The 16,528-nt window shown below is 42.6% G+C and overlaps 1 protein-coding gene across 1 annotated transcript; it reads left to right on the top strand.

Annotated features, from left to right (window-relative positions):
- The first annotated feature begins 5,412 nt into the window (after nt 1-5,412).
- SPRYD7 (SPRY domain containing 7) lies at nt 5,413-14,164 on the top strand. Its single transcript, XM_035553417.2, has 5 exons — nt 5,413-5,608; nt 6,739-6,855; nt 9,339-9,505; nt 11,085-11,187; nt 13,979-14,164. The coding sequence occupies exons 1-5, from the start codon at nt 5,503-5,505 to the stop codon at nt 14,074-14,076; spliced, it is 591 nt and encodes a 196-aa protein (XP_035409310.1). The 5' UTR covers nt 5,413-5,502; the 3' UTR covers nt 14,077-14,164.
- The last annotated feature ends 2,364 nt before the right edge of the window (nt 14,165-16,528 follow it).

Genomic DNA, 16,528 nt, shown 5'->3' with positions numbered 1-16,528 from the left:
ATCTTCCTCTACTCTGTAATCCCTTCATTGTTAATGCAGCTTTTTTTCAAAGGCAGGTTGCTTATGAGCTTGCATTCTCACAGCTGAGAGCACAGAGTATTTTCCTGAAGCAGCATCAGAGGCCATTTGCTGAAGTTTCAGAGGAAAGTTCTGGCTGATGAAAAAGAGCTTTAATAGATCTGCAGCAGTATTTTCTTAACGAATAAGGAAACAAACCCAAGGGAAATCCAGGTTTAAAGAAGAGTTTCAGCTAGAAGGGAAGTGTTAGGATAAATGGGAGGATTCAAAATCATAGAGCCCGAGGATGGTTTGGGTTGGAAGTGCCCCTTAAAGAACAACTAGTCCAACCCATCTTTCACTAGATCTGGCTGTGCAAAGTCCCATCCAAAGTGACTTTGAACACCTCCAGGGATGGGGCAACCACAGCTTCCCTGGGCAACCCATTCCACTGCATCACCACCCTCTGAGTGAAGAATTTCTTCCTTATATCCAGCCTAATTTGTGAGGTATTATAAAATAGTGACAACTACCAGCTTCACAAGACAAACATCCCTATTTGTTGTAAGGCAAAGGGGCAGCAGCAGCTATTGGCATCTTTCAGCTCCAGAGAGGACCTAGACCACGGTTCTTGTATTAAGCATTGTGAGGGGAGATTTCTGAGACTGAAGCTGTGTGGTGTGGCTCAGCCAGCAGCCTGACAGCTCCCTGCTGCTACTCGCCTTGCTCGTACCAGCTCCACCACGCTTCACAGATGCTTTCCCGAGGTGATTCAACCCGCTATGCCAGCAGAACGCTATTCCCTTTTCTGTGCCTGGGTTCATTTCCTGCTGATTCAACGAGCTGAACCAGTTCAGAACACGATTAGACAATCACCAGACCTAACGTAAGAGGAGGGAGGAAAACAGGAATAAGGATTTTTCCTCTCTGTGGATGCAAGCCATTAAACTGACTCAAGCTGTAACAGGTACTTTCGCCCTGAGAGGCGGATTGACAGAGAGTTAAGCCAACTGTGCTACTGACAAAAGAGAGCTCCATCCCTTTCCCTTCCCTTAGTTTTGCTTTCCTGATGCCTTCTCTCTGCTGGCTCTGACATCCATGCGGCCACATGTTAGGTTAGACCCTCTTGCCAACGGAGCCGAAAGCTAATCCAGTTTAAAAAAAAAAAGGTTTTCAGCAGGATCAATCTCCTCACCCAGCTGATCCCGCAGCCAAACAGACATTAATGCCAGCATAAGGGAGCTAGAGAGAGGGCCTGTTCCAGTGGCAGCCTGCACACGTGTCAACATAAAACAGAAGTGTCTCCCCCCCAGCCATAATTTCCCAAATGCTTCCAGCCAGCTCTTGCTGGCATCGCTGCCAAAAGTAACAGAGTCTTGCCCTTTGGCCACACCAGCTGCTTATTGCAGGCCCCAGCCACTCTCTGTGCTGTGCTGGAGAAGATATCTATCACAAAACTGATGGATAAAAGCAGCAGGAGTTAAAAGTAGCAGTTGTTGTGTTTTGTTGTTGTTTTTTTTTTCTTTTTCCTCAGGTTTGTCTTCTCCATCAGTAAAGCTTTTCCAAAGCCATGCTACCAAAGACTTGTCCGATTGCACTTGTCTCCAAGGGTGAAACACCGAAGAAAAGAGCTGAGGGCATTTCCCAGACTTATTCTGGGCTCCGGGTCTACCTTTATTTCCCACTGAAGGAGGTTCAGGCTTCACGTCCCGTTGCAGAGGTGCTGGAGCACTCCCAGAATCAGGTCCAGCTTTAGGATGATAACTTCTCGAAGCATGCTGCTCTATTCATGTGAGCATATCCTCAAATGGAGAGAGGCAATCTGAGATGTGCTGTGTGGCTGCTGTCAGGACCTAAATATGGAAATAAACCTGGCAGAGATGCGGTGCCAATACAGCTCAGTAAGAAGACACTGTGAGACAACATAAACTATTCAGAGCAGCCCTGTGTATCAAACACCTTAGCCGTGTATAAACGTCACACAACTATATTGCATCTGACCACACTTCTTTTTCAACAGATACATCTGGGCTGTATTAAACACTCCAAAAGAGAGATCAGAGAAAGCAGTTTCTTGTTATCATTCCATAAAAACTACTTTTCATATGCATTGTAGAGATACTAGCCATTAAAAATCCATGAAGGATCATCAGCAGCTGAAATGATCGACTGCAGTTTTGAGGTCTGAATTTCAGAGACTGCCTCGGTGTCTGCAGGGTCTCTGATGACTATTTTAGCAGTACCAAAAAGTTCCCTAGTTTTCCATGCAGAACTTTGACCCGCACGGTTAACTAATATTCAGCTCGTCACCAGATTTTCCCGTTAGGAGGAAAACGTGGTGGCGAATTCAGTTATCTCCTTGGTGTAATCCTATTTATTTACAAAGAATGTACAGCCACGTCCCGTTTCCTTGCACGCAGAGGAAGCAAATGGGAGGGAATACGGCACGGCGGTCCAAGTCTGCTGCTCTCGCCAGGATGCTTGCCCAGAAGAAGCTGTCCCTTGGCTTTTTCTCAGGGCCATGCACCACTGCTTCTCCCACTGTCTGCTGGCTCTCGCGTGGTGTTTCCGCTCCCTGACATGCACGCAGGCAAACACAGCTGCAACCAATCTGCGCTCTTGCTGCCGTGCTCGCAAGCGGTCCCCGGAGAACTCTGACTTTCCCCAAATTAGTGCTTGCTCATATGAATTAGCTCATCTCAGTGCCTGGCTGTGCAGCCTGGTGCCCTGGGCAGCGGTTTCTAGTTTGTCGCTATCTTACGCCATAAAAGCGCTTAATTGCTCCTTCCTGAATGAAGCCTGGCCAGCCTGCCTGTCGGTTTTAATGAGGTTTGTGATTGCCTATAGATCAAAGCCCTGCCCTGATGGGTTCTGCTTCTATGGCATAGAAAGGAAAGGGGAAGTGACCTCCAAAGTAAACAGAACAACTGGGAAAAAAATTAATTTTCATACACAATTTCTGCTATGACTTGGCGAGTGTCAGATTAACTGCATGAAGTAGGAGACTTCCTACAGAAAGTAAATCCTCCCCAGAACACGTTATAACGAAGATTTGAAGAGTAAGAGCACAACCTGTTTTTCATCTGAGACCTTGTCTGTATCATCTTCCAAACCACAGGCCTGACCCTGTGAGTGGAAGGACTGCTTTCAGTAAACAAACCTTGATTTTCCAGTCCTGCGCCATCATTTACTTCTGTGCAAGCCCCATGAAGATGTTACTACATCTATTCCAGCACATTTAATAACTTTTTTTTTCTTTTTTAATTCATTTTCACAGGTGGAAATGCCTCCAAAAAGCTTGTGGCAGTGGAGGAGCAAGTCCCAGTGTTTTTCCCTAGCAAGGCTCTGATGAAGAGGAATTATCGTGCTGAGACTAATTGGTGATGTTGTATTACATGCTGTAACAACGGGTGATACATAGTTCCCCTCTCTCCTGCGAATTTGGTGACATCAGGGAACCTTACTGAGACGTATTTGCAGCCTGTGGATCTATTTTGCAGGGCTAATGAGAGACAGTTGTGTTTTGTGAATGAAACTCAGAGCAAGGGAACAAAACAAGTCTATGACCACCCTTCTCTTCCAGCATAATCTCCAGCACTCCCATGTTTGTGAAATGGATGAGATCTGGTCTTCTTTTCTGTTCTTTTTCCTGTTCTTCTAACATGGTTCCCAGACAAAATGTCTCTGCTGCTACTGTTCAAGGAAAAAAAAAAAAAAGCTAAAACCCTGTGAGCAACAAGCATGTTTAGGCATGCTGAGCATAATTTTGCTTCCAGTGTGGGAGGGCCCTAAATACTTGGCCTCCCCAGTGAAAGAAATGCACATTCAAGAAATTCAGCAGACGCTGAATTAACCCTTCATTGCCAACCACTGTTATACATGTGAATGCTGGAGCCCAGATCTCCATTTCCTTGTGGCAGCTGCTTGGGTATTGTACAAATTTTGTGAAATCTTGCTGTTCAAATATGCTCTAAACAGGCTGTCAAGAAAAAATTACAGATCTGGTACTATCTTGCTGGCATTTCTCACCTCCTCCTCCACAAGAGGCATACAAAAAAGTTGTATTTATTACCAGCTGACATTCCCTTTTTCCACCTGACCAGCCTTGTCCCCTGTTGGTTTTCCCAGGTGTGGCTTTGCAGCTTTACCATGCACCCTGTCGTGACACTGAGCTGTCACCAGCACTGGGCTTGGTACTGGCTCTGGGGGACACCCAGCACCACAGCTGCTGCTGTCTGGGGACTGGCGAAACCAGGATCTCCAGTAAGAAAGCAGTGGAGTGGGAAAGTGCCAGCAACTGCCCCCCAAAAGCCTTGTTCCCCTTTAGTCCAACAGCTTTGGCAATGCTGGCAAGATGTGCTTGTTTCCCCAGTGGTCATTTTGGGGAAGAAAGGAGATTATTGGGGCACAGAGAAGAAATAGGGTAGGAAGTCGTCTGGAGGTTTCGTCTCTTCCTAAGTCTTTTTTTTTTTTTAATAATATATTAACATTTGTCATTTAGCATTTACTGTAACAAACCCGCAGTGTGCGACAGACAATAAAAATCCCGCAGTGACTTAAATGGGACTAATTATGTGAACAACGAGCTACCAATGAGAACGACGATGCCCTACATACGAAATGAATAAACATCAGTTTCCACCTAATATTTACTTCTTAGAAGTCCAAGAATAATCCCATTTGGCATATTTTAAGGAAGTCAGCTCTTGACCCCAAATGTTTATGGGCTGTAACAGTAAGTCCAATAAAAGAAAGGAAGCATATTTTAAAGCTGCTCTTAAAATCAGATTGGTTTTAGGCACAATTTTGAGGAAGGCAGCATTTCACCTCATGTTTCAAGCGAAGGGCTAAGTGTGACTGATACAGCCCATCCAGACCAATAAGATATTTCTTGCCGTGAAGCTTTCCTTTAACAAAGGATGTGAACACCCACGTAAGCCCCCAAGACGGATGATGTTGTACCACATGGGTTACAGTAGGTGCATACTGCAGGAAAACATTAAGGGAGCTTTCTGGGTGAAATGTAGCAAAATGAGATGGCAGCTGAGAACCACGAGGACCAATTTCATCTCAAATTGGAGATAAATATGCCTTTAAACACATGTATTTTGATGTCGGCAGAGCGTTGTGGACCAGCAGCACGACATTTGCTGGAGGTTTCTCTGACAGAAAATCCGAGCGGGAAGCGGGGTGAAGGGAGCAAAGCGGGGTCCGGGCGGGCTCCCACTGTCGCATTATCACCCCTCACTGCAGGGGAGGCACAGGGGAGGCACAGCCGAGCCCAGCCTGCCCGGCTGCCAGCCCCCGGCCCGCTGCGAGGCCTCCCTCCGAGGACCGGTCTCCCCGTGCTCCCCTCAGCGCCCCGCCATGTCGCGCCCGCCCGCCGCCACCTCCCGCCCGCCAGGGGGCGCCGCGACCCGCCGCCATCTCGCGGCTCGGCGGCGGCTGCGCGCTTCGGCCCGGCCCGGCCCGGCTCGGCTCGGCTCGGCTCGGCCCGGCCAAGCCATGGCCGCCTCCGCTTTCTGCTGCCTCCGCTGGTGCCGGGATGGCGGCGCCGGCCACATCCCGCTGAAAGAGATGCCGGCGGTGCAGCTCGACACGCAGCGCATGGGTGAGCGCGGCTGCCCCTCAGCCTCGGGGAGGCGGCTCCCGGGGCCGGGAGGTGTCACCGCGAGAGTTATTTTGGGGGGAAAAGCTGTCGTTTTGGGGTCGCCGTGCATGAGGCGGTGAGGGGGAGGCCTCAGGGGGCTCTCGCCTTGCTTTGTGGCGTGGGTTGTGGTGGAAGGGTGCGGGGAGGGGTCGGCGCTTGGCAGCAGGTGCCTGGGAATGCAGCCCACCGCCAAGGGATGCGAAGGGATTCGCATCGAAAGAGTTTGCGGAGGAAGCTGAAAAAAATAAAAATAAAAAGAGGTTTGAGTTAGGTTCAGTTGAGGCAGATGATGTGAGTGGGTGTGCGGTCACCTTCCTTGGCTTCAGGGAATGAGCAGAACCGCTTGCAGCCTTGCCCGAAGCTCTTCTTGAGGTGATCTTCACACCAAGCCGTGCCCAGGCTCCATTGAGGAGGCAGCCCTTCATCCACAGCTCAGCGAGGAGGAAAGCAGCCTGGCTGCTTTCCAGCACGATTCCTGGCCTGTTTTGGACCTGGGGAGTCTACCGTATTCATGGCCGTGCCAACGGTACCTATAGGTGAAGTCTTCTGCCAGAGAAAGAGAACCTAGCAGGATTACATTTCTTTTTTTTCCCCTCTCCATACTGGCAGGCATGTTTCTAACAAAAGGACTTCACCTGAGAATACCTGAACGCCTCGCAAGTCCATCACATGTTTCTACTTGATGTGCCTTTCCTTCTCACTGCAGAACATTTTTCTTCAGTCTATAGAGACCGGGTACAGGGCCTAGGTCCTCCTCACAGCAAGCCCTTCTGACTAAATTGTAAGTTATGCCTCTGATGTGGCTGAGCAAAGGCTGTAATCAGCATGGTGCCTTAAAGCCCAAGAGATGAAATTAGAGCAGCGTATAGGTTTTAAATAAATAAACCCTACTTGAAAGATGAACCAGCCTATAAACAGCCTCCCGTTTCTTACTTCAAAGCGTGGCCCGTCATTGTAATTCTCTTGGACTAATGAAGCTCTTACTTGGGGCTGAAAGAACAAAAATTGTTCTCCATGTCTAGGGCTTTTAAGGGCCGCTTCCAGACTTCTGAAAATGTTTTGAAGTTCTGTGTTTTGTTTTCTTCTTGCAGGAACAGATGTTGTCATTGTTAAAAACGGCAGGAGAATATGCGGCACGGGAGGCTGCCTAGCCAATGCACCTTTGCATCAGAACAAGAGCTATTTTGAGTTTAAAATCCAGTCCACAGGTTAGTCAGCAAAAATGTACAACTTTAAACGTGGAAGGTATGTCAGATTGCTTGCTGTTGGTCGTATCTCAAATGCCAAGCACATGCATCTTTCAAATTGCATCCTTGAACTTTGTGAATATTGGAGGCTCTTATAAGTTGTCATTCTGTAAAATGAAATTTTTTCTTATTATTATTCTTATCTTTAATTGTGGCTCTGCAATATTGAAAAGAATGGTAAGTGCAAATCCTAAAACACCATATTATTTTGTATGCTGTTGTATGCATGTGTTTCGTTAACATTTTAGAAATGTATTTTGGTAAATACACATTTATGACCACATAAAACAGTAGCCATGAAGTGTTAGCTTTTTAATAGTGCAGTTTATCCAGCAATATTTGTGGCTATTTGTCTACCTTGATTTGCTATTAAGATGTACTGTGCTTGAGCAATAGTAACATTCCTTGTGCTATGCTTTGCACTTCAAATCAAATGTGTAGCACTTTTTCAACACTGCTTTATCAAGAGGAGCCTTTCAGCACCCGGTTTATTTGTTTTGTACAGATTTGCAATGCAAGGTAGCAGAAAGTGAATGAAATTTGGAAACATGCTTTTACTAATACAGTCAGCTTCAGCTAGTACAGAGGGCACTCCAGACTTTTCTGTATTATAATATTAAAAATCAGACTGTATTTTTAAAAACATCAGATATGTTTTTAAAGATGGGGCTGTTCTTTCTCAAAGAGTAGAGAGAAGAAAGAAGGGAAGTGTTTGTCCAGAGACAGGCTTCACAATACTGGAGCTTGAACCCAGTGCTTTTTGGGTAGGGATTGTTTGCACTCACTTGGTTTGGGGTGCTGGCACTGTGAACATGAATCTGTCTAAAACACCTCACACTCAAACCATTTGTTTTTAAACCAGTTTGGTTTTAAACTACATATAAACCCCAGCTCACTCTTAATCTGGCAATTTTAGTATCCTTTCTGTTGAGGGGGAGAATCAACTCAACTGCAGCTGTTGTTGTTCAAGTATTGTCATCATTCACACAAGTACAGTATCTACGTTGTTACACTTCAGAAACACAGGAAATAAACTCGTCTCTGAGCCCGGCCTCATCTCATCCTGTGTCCCAGGGCAGGAGAGTTATAGATTGCTTAGCTTAAACTTCAATTCACAGAAATGTCCCTGCGCAGCCTACCAGGGGTCATTTAGCCTGACTATTGGGAAGTTTTACAAAGCCCAATCTGAATTTTGTTTTCACTCTGGATTTGTAAATATTAGAATAAATTGTTCTGCAATTTTGTCTTTTAAAATTAATTTAGTTATATTTTTGCTTTGTTTTAGTCTTCTGAAGATAAAAGAGCCCCAGTTTTTTTCATTGTCTACTTACAGACGATGTTTTTACACTTTTTTAACAGGTTTTCTTGTTTCTTCTAGACTTTCTCTAATTGACCTGATTTGTCGTGAGGGGTGATGCTTTAAATGGATGCTGTGCTCCAGCTGCAGCAGCAGTAGATGTCCTTTGTGTACTTTATATGCAGTATGTTTCATTTATACATGCCATACATCCAGAAGTTTTTCATGACAGTACGACACACTCAAATACGGCATGTGTTCTATGATAACCCTCAAATTATATTCTTTGAACTGGTTGCCAAGGCACTATTGTATTTTTGCTACTTATTCCTGCTTACCTGCTGTTCTTTGTAATTCAGAAAAAGGAAATCCTTGCTCCGTATTTCAGACCTCTTAACCAATTTGTTGGGATTATTTAAAAATTGGCCTCTGAAGAGCTTGCACTCCTGTCAGGTTGCTATTGGCAGCATGTTTAACAAGCAAATTGTCATGTTATTTAAGTCATTAATGTGCATACGGAATAGCATCTGACCTTGGGCATTCACTGCAAAATCTGAAACCCCACTCACGTCATCTTTTTGATTTGACAGAGTGCTACTGATGAGTGGTCTCCGAATACAGTTTCCTAACCAGTTGTGCACTCGCCTTGCTGTAACTTCACCTTGACTACGCTTTCCTCATTTGAGTGTTTGAATGTTGTATGAGGATCAGAAATGTTACCAAATCAGTATCTATCGTATTTACCATTTCTCCTTTTTCCCTAGGGCTGGTCTAACCAGATGAAAAAGGAAATTGCATAGTTTCAACTTGATTTGTTGTTCACAAACCCATGCTAGTTGGATTTATTTTTTACATCCTCCTAGATTCTCCGAGTTGTTTTCTAGTATTTTTTAGGAGTAAAAGTTAAGCTAAGTGGTTAGAATTCTCTGGATCCTTATTTTCAAGATAGATACTGACAGATCTTCAATCTTTTGTGACTGTTGGTATTTCCAATAGATATTTACTGGTAGTACCTCCATGGCACTAGTTAAGAACATATTATATTCTTTATACTATCCTGCTTCAGTCAGGTAGTCAAAATTATGTGTGTATATATATATATATATATATTCTTTTTTTTTCTTATCATGTTAATGTCATGTTTTAGGGATTTGGGGTATTGGAGTTGCAACCCAGAAAGCAAACTTGAATCAAATTCCACTGGGTCGAGACGTCCATAGTCTGGTAATGAGGAATGATGGAGCGCTGTATTATAACAACGAGGAGAAAAACAGGCTACCAGCAAACAACTTGCCACAGGAGGGCGATGTGGTGGTGAGTTTCGTAAAGCTGCTGTATCTTTTCCAGCTGTTCCCAGATTTCTCTTTATTTACAGCTGCTGTGTGGTCAGACCGACCGTTTCCAATCAAATTATTGTCGTCTCCCAGTTTGGAAAGTGCTGATGTAAACTCCTGTTGTGTTTGAATGGATCAGCAGCCTGGAGATAAGTGGACTTTGTTCTGAGCATCTGTGTGATCCTGAGTGGGGAACAGGTCTTACCAGGGTTTGAAAGGTGGCCTCTCCTGCTGTGTCGCAGCCCGGTTGCTGTATCCAGGTGGCTGATGACTCTCGTCAGAAAGGTCCTGCACTGTTTGAGATGGGACTTTCCTGAACAAATAACGCGCTGGAATGTGTTATGTGGCCTGCCTCCATGCCCAGCTGAACTCTAGATCCCACAGCTGACTGGTTAATAATTAGAAGAGAGCAGAGAGAGGGCCTGGCTGACTGATGGATTGTATTTTTAGCCAAACTTTTGTAGGGAGGGGGAGAGATACCAAGTGGGAAGACGACTGAAGAATGAGAGCAAAGTGAGAATCCTAAGGTTTTGTACCTCACTGTTTCCAAAATATCTTTATGGCTTGGCATTCAAAGGGTTCCAGTTCATCACTGTCATTTTCTCAATTTCCTGTTAGAGATTTATTTTCAAAAACACATGGGAGCAATGAAATTTAGACCACTTATCACTGCTACTTTTCTTGCTGGGTAACCTTGCTTCTGTATAGCAATGGTTAGAAATTTCATCTCTAGAAGCCCTAAAGAGCTAAAGCTGACTCCTCCACCCTTTACCTCAGACACTACGTTATTCTTTTAGTCCCCTTCTGAAGTTGTTTTATTGGAGGGTTGCAGTCTGTTTCAGGGTTTGGTCAAGCAATGTAGTTTCAAACAACTTCAGTCACAAAAATGTAGCTGATGTGTTACTTTGGTAACTCCCCAGTTTTCATAAATGTCCGTTTATTGTGTACTGTCATGAAAATAGATTCTGAGGCAGTGAACGACAACACAAAGTGCCACACTCAGCCATACCAAAACAGTCAGGAAAAAAAATCCCTTGTCTAACAAATAAGTAATTTATTACCTCATGAGTGTTTGCTTTCTGCTCTCTGGTCAGCATGTTTGTAATGATGTGTGTGAAGTGCTGGTCAAATAAACTGAATTCATAGTGTTGTTATTTAGGAAAGTCATTTCCATGGGAAGGTACAAAAACGAAGACTGCAAACTGCTTAATATTCATTGGAAATTTTGTGATTCTGTGCCATGGTGAGGAATAGTCTAGAAATGTCTTTTGTAAACTGGCCTTAGTAAGACGAGTACAGTACTGATTGCATCTAAATTGAATGAGCAATAAGGAATCCCAAGTATTTGAAAATACAAATGTTTCTGATCATTTATTAACTTCCAGTCCTGTGCAGAACTATTTCAAGTGAAGTTTTCTAGAATGCTGTGGTTTGCATAATGGTGTTAAAATCTGCCTGTGGCTGAAAAAGCTGAACTAAGTAGCAATGTTGTGTGTATAAACTTGTTGATGGTGGCTTTTTTTTGTTTTGTTTTGTTTTTAATTTTCTGTGCTTTGTAGGGCATTACATATGACCATGTAGAACTAAATGTATATTTAAATGGGAAGAACATGCATTGTCCAGCGTCAGGAATCCGAGGGACTGTCTATCCAGTGGTCTATGGTAAGTAGGAGATTTTCAAACCGTTTCATAGTATGGACCATATTTTTGCACCAAGTCTGTCTCGTGAATTCTTCTCCTCACTTGGATGGAGCACACATCTTTCCAGTCACACCTCAATCATTTGTTTTGGCAATTACAACGAAGAATTGCTTGGAAACACAAAGCTAGGAAAATACAAAGGTATATTTTCACTTAATTTTTTAATGCTGTTTAATAGCTAGAAAAAAAGAGCATTGCTTACTGACTGCTGGCAAAGTATCCACATCCAACAAGCCAGGAAGTTCCTGCAGTTAGTCTAAAAGCTGCTGGGTAAAAAAAAAAAAAAAACATGAAGCAGACGAAAGAAAGAAAACCAACAAATTCAACCTAGTATGGACATGTGGGCTAATCTAGTTTATCTCTGCAGCTTGGCATTTATGCCTATTAATTTCACACTTTGTAAAAGTATTCAGTGTTAAATATGAATAGATACTGAATTGCCATTTGTGTTCTCTTAGGGAAGCAATAACTCCCCTGTAGTGCCAGTACAGCTGCTTGCTGTCTGGTGGGCCAGCTCTTTGCTGCAGTACCAAGGTGATGGCCATTTCTGAAATGCAGCAACCGGTGGGTGAGGTGTGGTAGCTGCTCTTGCCATCACCTATCAATACAGCAGAGCGATTTTGAACAAGAAACCAATACCACGTCCAGTTAATCCCCTCATAGGCAGTTTAAGAAAGAATTTATGAATTACGGGAGCTGGAATTTGGCCAAGGCATGTGTTAACAATTTACCCTTCCAGAACTTGGCAGTGTTTTTGTAGTTCCCAAGTAGTCAGAAGGCTGTTTAACATCTCATTTGAAAGGCAGCGCTTCCCCTCGTTCAGCGCATAACCTGTGCTGCACTCTGGGTTGTCTTATAACTTACAGCAAACGATCACTGCTTATTGGATTCCCAGCATTGCACCTCCGGCCTTCTCCGCTTTATCTTTGTTCCCACGTGAGAGTCTTGTCTAAGTAGTATCCTCCCCCAGGCTCATTTAGCTCTTGAGATATCATTAGCTATATGATGTGGATAATTATTTCATTTCACGGTTGGTTCCTAATGAACTGTTGGCATGTTCCCATTTATATCCTGACACATTCGTAATACTGCATTTTATGAGCAGGAAGCAAATACTCTTAGATATGCTGTAGAGCCTTTGAAGTCTGTAAATTTAGACTTAACACCTTTCCGAGGTATTAGGAGTGGAAATTAGTCATTTTGTCATGTGTTTGTAAGCCACATGATGGCGCTGCTGAAGTGCTGTGGCAGCCAGTAGCTGCCCCGCAGCACTGCCGGGTCTCCTCGTGTGAAAAGCTTGGCGGGCAGTGGGAGAAGAGTTACGGTGTGATAGCTGATTCTTGCATCTTCACTTTATTTTGGAAATGGTGTTAGAGAAAGCAGGTTGTTTTTAGAAAACATTCGGTGACTTGTTAGCCTATTAGAAATCATCTTTTTTCTGACTTAGAGTTGTGTGCCAGGGGAATGCAGCAGCCTTTTATTGCCAGGTTCTTATTATCCTCTTCTACAAGTGGACATAATTTCACAGTAACTATAGTGTTTCTTACATATTGCTGTAACAACTGAAGCCTCCAAATTGATTTTGCATGGCACTTACACTGGTATACATTTTAAATACAAACGTCCTTATTTTAATGTGCACTTCTGGTCATGGGAAAGGATCTGAACACAGTAAAGAGAGTTTCTTAAGCATTTCTCTTTCCAGAATTCAGAGTAGAACTATGGATATCTTTTTAAAAGAAACTTGATGCTGTGTTCACCTGCTCTATCAGGTGTGTAAAACAGGAAAGTGAACTTGAAGGTTGCTCCCCACAGCTGCTGTACTTGAGGCACCTTTGCATAAGTGCGATGCAGACTCTGCATAAATGCTACAGCACTGTATAAATGTACTGAGAAGAGTTTTTTCCTACTTTGGTTCTGAGATACTTAAATTTCAAACCAAACTATGGAGATGAATCTCCCCTATTTTGATCTAATATACCTGGTTTATTTGGAGAAAGTTATCTTTGAAAGAGAGCTTTTCTGTCCAGCTGGGCATTTCTGTTTGCTTATATGGTACATGAAAGCTTTTCTGTGACAATCCTCAGTAGTATCTTTTTTTTTTGTACTGAAGGTTAATAACACGTGCCCTGCAGTTTATGCAGGGGTCCAAAAGTGAGAACAGTATTGTAAAAAGCATTAACTTCCAACTTAAAGAGGCAGTCAAGGAACCTCTCTTCGTATTACATCTTAGAACAGATGGTCTGACACCAACCACTGCAGACATCGGAGATCTTGGTAACCTCCAGAAAAATGATTGCAGGCAGCTGAAACCCTGTAAAACTCCAGCAAAATAGGAAGCGGGCAGAAAAAATACGCAGCTGTGGAGGTGACAGCCTTGCAGTACGCATCGAGTAGTGTCCTTAGTCTACAGATTTACAGAAAAATAGAGTAGAAAATTTGAATGGAATTGTCTGAAGCCCTGCTAACGTGAAATCAGAGGTAGCGTACTCTTTGGGTTCAGCAAGGACTGTTGCTGACTAAAGTAAATACCAGCAGAGAGAGGTGACTTGCTCTCCTTGGGTATGCATATAGGGCTTTAGCAAATTTGTTGGAGAAGTTTCATTTAATTCTCCTGTGTGTAGGTAACGGATGTTGTAGAATATTCCTCATGTTGTAAGCATGGTATATATAATCTAGGAAGGTGGTGTAATAGAGGATGAAACTGCAAGTGTTCCTTCTCTAATTCCTTCTGTTTGATTCTTTCCTGCAGTTGATGACAGTGCCATTCTGGATTGTCAGTTCAGTGAATTTTATCATACGCCTCCCCCAGGGTTTGAGAAGATCCTCTTCGAGCAGCAAATCTTCTGAATGTCTTCGTACTGAAAATTTGCACCCTGCACTGTTAAGAAAAAGCTTTGTCATCTTAAATAAAGCTTCACATTACCTTTAGGAAACATATCCGTATTTTTAGTAAGTACTTGTGACTATTGTCTGCGGAATTAATATGTTAACTGCAACACCAGATAATTGTGTTGCAAATACTAGATTTCTGGCAATGTTTTGTGGTTGAAAATCAATGTTTTGGGCCAGTTTTTTTCTGATCTGTACTCGATGCCTAAAGTAACTAAGGAATATCATTGACATCAGCATTCAATTCAGTATTTTGGATGAACTGGAGCTCTGTAAAGCCGGTAGTTCTTATAAATATGATAGCTATGGAGGCTGATAGTTCTCATGATCTTTTTCCCAGCTTTTTCAGACAGAAGCTATATACCTTGTTAAAAGGAAGTACTGTATTTCTAGTCTGTGATTAGGAGTTGCGGTGTCCTGGTTGTGCACGATGACTAACGATACGATGGCATAACTAGCAGCTAGGCTTCTTTTGCCTCCGCAAGGTGTCGTTTAATCCATTTCCTCCGTCTTAAAATGGCAAATGTGTATTTCTCCTAGCTTTTCATTTCCTTTGACTGCGATGGTTACTGTGTAGTAATACTTCAAATGCTATTTTGTTGAACCTTAACAAAGCAAACCTGAACGCCACCTGTGTTTTTTGAGGACCATGGCTCTGTGTCGCTCTGGTAGCAGAGTTCAGTACAGATTGCTCAGCTTGGGTATGCAGAGAGACAGGTGAAGGGTATGAGATGTTACGGTGAAGCCTTACATCTACACTGTAAATCAGATTATTCTTTTACAGAATATCTTATTTAATTTCTCTGTGAATCATTTATAAATGATTAATGGCTAAGACATTGTTCTAAAATGTGATGCCCATAAGTATAAATTGAGATGCTTTTTTTTTTTCCTCTGTTGTCATGTATTTAATATACTTCCTGGAAGAACTTTTATTGTAAAGAAAATCTTCGTATTGGATGTTTGGTTTTTGTTTTTGACTTTTCCTGGGTTGATGCAGTTGCATAAAGGAATAATTTATTTAAATATTTTTTAGAAATGATCTGATTCTGAAATTTTCAAATACAGCTTTCTCAAAGCCTTTCAACGTATGGTTTTCTGCATCTTTCTTTGCATTCTGAGCGGACCATATTTTCCTTCGGTTTCGCCTTGGTATCACGTAAGAGCATGGAACTTTTCAGCCTGAAAGGACGGGATGCCCTTTTCAGCATGGTATAAACCAGGGAGACTTGGAGTGGTGCAGTTTTGGTTCCCCTTGAAATCTGCTCTGCTGTGCATCTTATATTTGAAGATTATACGAAACATTCATCCTTGAGGTGATTTTGCTCTGCTATTTGATAGGAATGTTTCTGTAATCAAATTTGTCAGCTTTTCAAACTTGGAATGATTATTATACGGTTTGGTTTTTTAAATACAAAAGGAGGGGGAAGGTGTCCCTCTTTTTCCTTTTGGTGTCTTTGAACAATGCCTTCAACAGTGTTTCTTTGCCATCAAAGACTACTGAGGTGAAAGTGCTTCATGTGGAATTAAGTTTCTTGTGTTCCTGGGGAAAGGAGGAAATATTTAAAGAAGTTTTTATCACTTCATCTAAGTGTATCCAGCGAACAACTTATTTTGAAGCCTGATCTGTTTAAGAATATTTAACAGTAAAAGCTGCTATCTTGAGCTTAACATAGACTTGGTGAGAGAATTCTCATTCTCCTTGAAGGTGCAGAGAGGGCTGTCTTCTTCAAAGTCAAAGGTTTGAAATGGAGAACATTCTGATAAATACAAAATATTCAAAATAGTTGCTAAAATCACCAAAAATATTAGAGGAGCCTGTTTTTACAGCTGCAAGTTGCTCATTTCTCATCGTAAACAGAGTAAGACGCATTTGTAAAACTGCAGTGTAAGTACACCTCTTGTCTGAACATTGGAAAACTTCTTGTTCTATAATTGGTGTCACAGGGAAACTGTCTAAGGTAAGGGGGATGAATAAAAGATTATTACCATCCATTTATCAAAATGGAAAGACACCACGGGTTTCACCTGGAAATAAATATTGTGGAGGTAGTCCATAAGAGAAGCAAGGGTGCAGTTAACTCCATTGCACAGGTAAGAAGCTACAGAAAGAGCAAATGAATTAACCTGTATCTCAGCATGTCATTTAGACATATGGCAACAAAACCAGCGTACTGCGTTCCCAGCCCCAGCTTTGCCCAGAGAAATGAGGTGCAGTAAATATTTCTGAAAGCTTCACTCTGAAGTCGTTTTCAGTTAAAGATTTAACAATATATTTCCTAGTAGCAAAATTCATTTTAATAAGAATGAATCATGCTTCCCAGTGAAATTGTCGAGGTATTTCCACTAATTGTTTGTACCTAAATGTTTTCTTAATCTCTGAGTGTTACAATTTGGACACACTATCAGA

This window comes from Cygnus atratus, chromosome 1 (genome assembly GCF_013377495.2).
Source record: "Cygnus atratus isolate AKBS03 ecotype Queensland, Australia chromosome 1, CAtr_DNAZoo_HiC_assembly, whole genome shotgun sequence".
Taxonomy (NCBI): Eukaryota; Metazoa; Chordata; class Aves; order Anseriformes; family Anatidae; genus Cygnus; species Cygnus atratus.
This window is presented reverse-complemented; position numbering and strand designations above follow the sequence as displayed.

What these genes read in the sequence shown, in the direction of transcription:
- SPRYD7 (XM_035553417.2), top strand. Translation starts at nt 5,503, where the DNA reads ATGGCCGCCTCCGCTTTCTGCTGCCTCCGCTGGTGCCGGGATGGCGGC. An exon ending in GCTCGACACGCAGCGCATGG is followed by an intron (nt 5,609 to 6,738) that starts GTGAGCGCGGCT and finishes TTCTTCTTGCAG; the next exon opens with GAACAGATGTTGTCATTGTT. An exon ending in GTTTAAAATCCAGTCCACAG is followed by an intron (nt 6,856 to 9,338) that starts GTTAGTCAGCAA and finishes GTCATGTTTTAG; the next exon opens with GGATTTGGGGTATTGGAGTT.